Raw genomic sequence first — 7,149 nt, forward strand, 5'->3', positions numbered from 1 at the left:
CTCCCTCCCTCATTCTTTCCTTCCTTCTTCCTTTCCTTTCCCTTTCCCTTTTCCTTTCCTTTTCCTTTTCCTTTTCCTTTTCCTTTTCCTTTTCCTTTTCCTTTTCCTTTTCCTTTTCCTTTTTCCTTTCCTTTCCTTTCCTTTCCTTTCCTTTCCTTTCCTTTCCTTTCCTTTCCTTTCCTTTCCTTTCCTTTCCGATGGAGTTTCACTCTTATTGCCCAGGCTGCAGTGCAATGGCATGATCTCGGCTCACTGCAACCTGTGCCTCCCAGGTTCATGTGATTCTGCTGCCTCAGCCTCCCCAGTAGCTGGGATTATAGCTGGCTGCCACCACTCCTAGCTAAATATTTGGATTTTTAGCAGAGACAGGGTTTCACCATGTTGGCCAGCCTGGTCTCAAACTCCTAGCCTCAATTGATCTGCCCTCCTCGGCCTCCCAAAGTGCTGGGATTACAATAATTTTCACTTTCATGGTGCTTATAATCCACTGGATGATGTGACCAAGGAAGAATTGGACCCAGGTCATAGATGACCTAAATATGACCTTGAGATGTTTTAATGTTCTACTATGAACATTTATAAGGAGGAATTAAGTATTGAAGGCTGTGTGTCAGAGTAACCGACTGGCCATTCATATAAAAGTGAACTACTGCATTGTGGATGCAGAGAGGCTAACGTTAAGAGACAGTAGTCATCCTGACAAGAAATGAGGAAGGTAAGCACTAAGATAAAGATAAGTAACATGAACAAAAAGAATTAAGATTTTGTAACAGAGTTGTTAGAACTGGTGAGATATAATGATGAGGGAAGGAGAGGAGTTGAACATGATCTTGAGGACTCTACTCTTGGAGGCTTAAAGGAATGTGTTGTCTGTATTTGTCACAGGGAACCAGGAAGGAAGAGCCAGTTAGGGTCAAGAGTTGGAACATGTTAAGCTGAATAGGTTTTGAAACTCAGACTTGCCCATAAAGCTGTTAGGAATTGGATTATTTTGTTTGGAAGAGGTCAGAACTAGTCAAGAGATTTCATAGTCCTTGGTAAAAATATGGTGTGAAAACCTTGAAAGGGATGAGTTCATAAATAGAAAATAGAATTAAAAGAAAACATCAGAACTTTACAGAACAGCTTGTTCATAACTTAGGAGTTACAATATAGATGGTTCTATAGAAACACAAACTCCTTCATTTAGATTTAAAAATAAACAATCAGTTCTTTGTTATGAGAGGAGGAGACCATTCAAACACCATGCTTCTTCTTTTCCTGCTATTTCAAAATGTCTTGGTTTCTTCAAAGATGTCTAGAATTCTCATGAGTAGGGAGGTGGATGAATAGAGACTCTTTCTGTTCCCAGAGAGTCACTTTGGAGGATGCTGAAATTATGGATGAATTGAAGACACAGATTCACCGTAAAGCTGAAACAGCTGAAGTGTCAGGGCCTGCCACTTGCATAGGCCTCTTATAAGACACTACAAGGAATTATAAACATGCTTATGGACAAATGTTTTTGCAAATTTGGCAAAAGTTAGTTATTTAAACTTTCATTAATTCAGAGTTCTGTCTCTATTCAGATTTTCTCTCCCTTTTCCTTCCCTTCTTATTGGGTAGTTCTGGAGAGGCTACTGGCAATGTTTTGGGAGAAGTTGAAGTAAGAATACATTTAGTTTAGGCTTAGTGGAATATATGTCTACATTTTTTATAAAACAGCTTTGTTGAAGTAAAATTGACCTACAAAAACCTGCATATATTTATACAACTTGATGAATTTGGACATAGGCATACCCCCATGAAGCTGTCACCACAATTAAGATAACAGACAAACCCATCAAGTCTAAAAGGTTTTTTTGTGGACTTTTTCTTTTGATTGTTGTTGTTGTTTTAAGAACACTTAACATGAGATATGCCCTCTTAATACATGTTTAAGTAAACAATACAGTGTTATTAACTATAGGCACTATGTTGTACAGCATGTCTCTTATTTTGCATAACTAAAACTTTATGCCTATTGAATAGCAACTTTGCATTCCCCCTCTCCATTTCCTGACAGTCACCATTATATTCTCTGCTTCTATGAGGTTGACTATTTTGAATACTTCATGTAAGTGGAATGTTTGTCCTGTAACTGGCTTATTTCACGTAGCATATTGTTCTCCAGGCTCATTCATTTTGTTGCAGATGGCAGAGTTTCCATCTTTTTTAAGGCTGAATAATATTTTTAGTCATTCTGTATGTTGTTGGTATTGCTGGTCACCCAGTTTTTGGCAGAAATGCAGCATATTTTGTTGCATTGTCATGATAATTTGTCTTTTGCGTTTCAATTAACGTGGGAACTCATTCCATTCAGAAGACTGAGCCCCAGCGTCATTTTCCTTTCAGACTCAAAAGTTTATTTTATGGGGAAATAGACAAAAGTTACTATATCACCTTTAATTGGTGCGATTGTTTCTTATACAGAAAATAATAATCATAGATAACGTTTACTAAATGCTTACCACATTTAGCTACTTTCAACTACATTTTATAAGTGAGGAAACTGAGACATAGAGAAGTTAAAAAAGTGGCAGATCTGGAATCCAAAGCCAGCACTCAGGTTCCCATCAGTAACTTAAACCACCAGGAAACCCTGACTTTCTGTCACTGAGTTCAAAGCCAGAAGTCCCTGAGGGTAAAATCCTTGGGGTTTTAGACAAAGCAGTTAACTTCTAATGATCCTCAGGCTTCTTATCAGATAAATGAACAAAGCAGTTAGCTTGTAATGGTCCTCAGGATTCTTACCAGGTAAATGAAGGTGGACTAGAACATAATGTTGGTAACTTTGGGGTGATCTCCTGACCCTTTGAGAAAGCTGTGATCCCTTTCCATGACATAGAACAGACGTAATTATGTAATTAACAAACATTCTTGGATACCTTGAAACCAGTGTCTTAGCCCTAGGTTAAAATCCCCTGAACTAGAAAATATTTAAATTTCTTACAAATCTAATATTCTGCTATCTTAAGAAGAGCTGACTTCTAGTTTATTAGTGACTTTTTAAACAGGACACAGTTAACTATTAAGTGATTTTCATGGTATGCCTTATTGATGGGTTGGTTTGTGTTGTATTTTTTCTTGTGATCTTGCATTTTCTGAATGCTGCTGACATCTTTCGCTTGAAGACTTTTTTTATTGAAAGAAAATTTTTAGATGCATCTGGATTGAACTACTCTGAAGAAGTTATGGTGTTTACCTGAAGCTAATAAAATGATTTATGTTTTCCTGGTAAATGAGATCTGAAGAACAACCAAAGTGTCAATAGCAAAATGAATTTGACAAGGACCTACTATGAAATTAGGTTTCTCAAATAAAATGTAGTTTAACAAGAGACCATTCACTCTGTCTTCCTTCTTATGGGGATACTTTGCATTAGAATGTAAAACTGATGGCATGTTTTGAAGTCATAAACTTAGTATGTATCAAACTTCATGGCTTTCAAGATCAAAGGATTAAGTTTCAATTTAAAAGTATGGATTTTTTGGTTATAAAAACAAAGTGTCTTACTAGAAAACAGAACAAGAAACATTTTATGTATTCTTTCTATGTCACCTAAGGAAATTGCAAAAGCATCCGTTTGAAGTTGTATAAGATTTAGTATACACAATCAGGAAAGTACTCTGTATAGATTTTTAAAAATGCACTAGCACTATTCTGCCCTTGAGTCAAAATGCCTAATATTTTGTTTTTTTTTTTCTATGTAAAATTTGGTTGAAAGATTGTTCATTATTGTTGAATTTCAACATGATTGCAAATTAAATGATGCAAAACTCAATAAAGGAAAATGCACAAAAGAGCAATTAACATGTTATCTCAGTAAGTATGTAGAATAATGAGAGAACACACTGTTCTACACTGTAGCATAGAATTAAGATGTAGTCATAAATCAGGAAAATATTATATCTTGTTTAGGTGCACAGGTGGCTTTTAGAAAGATTGATTAGCTCCTCTTTTCCCCTTGAGATGTGAGTTCATAGTTATTCCTGCAAAATTAAACAGAGTAATTCCTCATACTTCCTACAGTAGGTATGCTTCAATGCAAACAGCGTGGTGGAGATAAATGTTTACAAAGTGTTCATCTCCTTGTCTGTTTCTATTCCAGATGCTCTCTACGATGTCATCACTGTGGGAGCCCCAGCTGCCCATTTTCAGGGATTTAAGAATGGTGGTCTTCGGAAACTACTCCATAGATTTGAAACAGAAAGAAGAAAGTAAGTAAAGACAGGAGGAAAGCACAGATTCCATTAATAACATCTCCCCTTTGGGGAAGTCTATATACAAGGTTAGAATAAAGAAGATTGGTCCATCACAATGTATAGTTCTTGACATCTTAACCTATTTAGTAACATAGAGTTGTTAAATATCTCAAAACTACCAGAGAAGAAATTAGATTAAACAAATTGCCTAAGTGTCTTGCTTACTGAGTGGCATTGTGATGGCAGAAAATTTTCGGGAAGTCATATGACTAAGGGGTGATATTCTAGTGTCAACTATTGCTTGCTCAAAGGAAGTGTTTAGAGATTTAGCTACAAATACAGTCTAACTTAACTGTGGAGCCAAAGATACTGAATAGAGAATATGGCTCCTAATTTATGGTTTTTACCCTGCTAGTAATTTCCATGCTGACCTCAGGCTCATTTAATTGTGCCACTTGAAAAAGACACAACAATACAGAATTCTATGTTCTGTTCCTTAGGGAAAAGGCATGAGTATTATCACTGTTATTTATAATTTTATTATACTCTTTCCCCAATTTTTATTTTTACATGCTTTTAAATATTGCCTTATAAAGCTTTTGCAGCAGTAGTTTATAGTTCTGCCCCATGTCTCATCAGTTGAGCTTATCCTATAATATTCTCTGTCTATGACCATGCTCATGTAAAACATAAAGTGCATTATCCAGGTATGAAGAATAACTACTTTCCTTTTCAAATAGTTACGCGTCTTAAGAATCTCAATTTTTTTGGTTTTAGATTCCAAGGGTATGTGTGCAGGGTTTTTTGTTTTGTTTTGTTGTTTTCCCCACGATAAATTGCATGTTACAGGGATTTGGTGTACAGGTTATTTTGCCACCCAGGTAATAAGCATAGTATCTAATAGGTAGTTTTTCAATCCTCACCTTCCTCCACCCTCCACCCTTAAGTAGGTCCTGGTGTCTGTTGAAGAATCCAAATTTTGAAAGTTAGGGAAAAATACTCATTCTTCAGTCACAGTTGATTTAGTAATAGTATTAGAAAATCGGTTTGAGTGCCAAAACCAGAAAATTTTTTAAAGTTTTATCACGTTTGTCAAATATAAAATTTGTTTTTTGGTGCCCAGATGTTTAGGAACAAAGCATTTAAAGGAGGTGAGAGTTGAATAATTGACTTACTATCACATAAATATATAAACTACCAATACACATATATTTTTCTATTTTCCTTTTATGGAATTGACTTCGGTACAATATTTACTCTGTTATGGTTCTTACTCTGATTTTCTATTTTTTTGTTCATTTTGTTTGTTTGCTTTTGGTGGGTAAAGGTTTATAGTTTTATAAAATTATATTGTGTGGGTAGATTAGAGTAACCATCACTATTATAAACATCATATAGAACTGTTTCATCACTACAAAGAAACTCCCTCAGGTTACCCATTAATACTCACACCCTTCTCGCAAATATTATTGCAGTTGGGAGTGAAAGTCAAAGTTTCAAGCATGGGCTCTCCAGGGGAGAGGCAACTCCTGTTTACTTTATGGGAGTTGGAAGTTAATTCACACCACAGGCTCCATGGGGGAAGGAATGCCGTGCCTACTGAAGTGGAGGTATGGGTGGAAGACAGGGTTTTGCCCATGGAATCGAGTGGGGATAGAGGGTGTTTCTCACTGATTCCCTACTGTACCATTCTTCTAGTGGAGGAGGGACAGGACATTTTTGTGGTATTCACCCCCAGAATAGGTTGGTATGGCTGGGCCACCTTGTTCCAGGTTCTTTGGCTTTTCCTGGGTGCTATTTTTTGTTGGTTCTTTGCTGCATTGAGAAATTCTGTGGCACCCAGTTTGGGACATTATAGGAGGCAAAAAAAAATCCCATAGAACTCACTGTCCTATCATTCCTTAAGTCCCGAGGTCCTTAACCAATATACCTTTTTAGTCTACCTTTTAGAGTCTTTTGATAGGTGACGTCTACGTTTTATCTAGAATGTTTCATGGTGATTAACAGGGGAAATAAAATAGATTGCATTTACTCCATCTTGTCTGGAACTATGTCTCAGCTTTGAGAGTTGAGAGTTCACTTAATCTATTTTTTTCCTCAATTAAATTTTAAAGTGTATAACTCAATTAGAAGACTCAAAACTGCCCACAGGGCAGTCAGAATCCAGCTGAGCATATAAAGCATCAGTATGTGAAATATGGAACCTAACCCTATAATTTTATAAAATATATTTCTGTCAAAGACAACTGTTGAGTTCTATGGTTAGACTCTAACTAATATTTCTTAAGGTTTAAATATTTGCATAAATGTTTGAATCCTTCACTTTTCTTCACTTTTTACTGGGCTGTTACATATCAACACACACACACACACACACACACACACACACACACACACACACACACACATATCTTGGGTTACTTTTAAGATAAAAGTAGAAGTGTGTTCAATGCTCACAAACACTGATTGCTTTAAATGTTTTATTTGTGTTTCATTGCTTTATTGATAAAATACAATAAAGATTTTAAAAGACATAAAAAAGAACTTTGTGGATCTTAAAAGAATTCTCCATAGGGCAGTGGTTTGGGACAAATACTGCTTGCTGAGGCAATATACTGTTGAGCATGACTATCAGCCTACCCGTTAAATTAAGAGCTAACTTGAGCCGAGACTTAATGATTACAGAGTTGTCGCACCATGCCAATACTTTTTCTGCAGGCTTTTTCAGCAACAAATATTGCATTTGTCAGTCAACAGCAGTGTATAGAAGAATGACTATATGAAATGAGTAATTTGAGCTTTAGGTTAAAGTAAACAATGACGTTTTGCAGGACATGAAATCACAAGTGAGGAAATTTTTCTTTGCCTCGTCTTTCATTTGATATTGCCCCCCACCAAAAAAAAAAAAAAAAAAAAACGATAGCAA

General features: G+C 36.0%; 1 protein-coding gene across 4 annotated transcripts in view; it reads left to right on the top strand.

The window, feature by feature from the left end:
• Positions 1–7,149, top strand: part of INPP4B (inositol polyphosphate-4-phosphatase type II B) — a 551,727-nt gene that overhangs the window by 380,164 nt on the left and 164,414 nt on the right. For all 4 annotated transcript variants that reach the window (XR_001884600.1, XM_017867638.1, XM_017867644.1 and 1 more), the window contains one exon: positions 4,130–4,238. Coding sequence is in view for 3 of the 4 variants with exons in the window: in XM_017867638.1 (XP_017723127.1) it covers positions 4,130–4,238 (109 nt within the window). In the remaining variant the exon portion in view is untranslated. The remainder of the gene's footprint in view (positions 1–4,129; positions 4,239–7,149) is intronic.

The sequence above is a fragment of the Rhinopithecus bieti genome, unplaced genomic scaffold (assembly GCF_001698545.2).
Source record: "Rhinopithecus bieti isolate Rb0 unplaced genomic scaffold, ASM169854v2 scaffold_761, whole genome shotgun sequence".
In the NCBI taxonomy this organism is placed as follows: domain Eukaryota; kingdom Metazoa; phylum Chordata; class Mammalia; order Primates; family Cercopithecidae; genus Rhinopithecus; species Rhinopithecus bieti.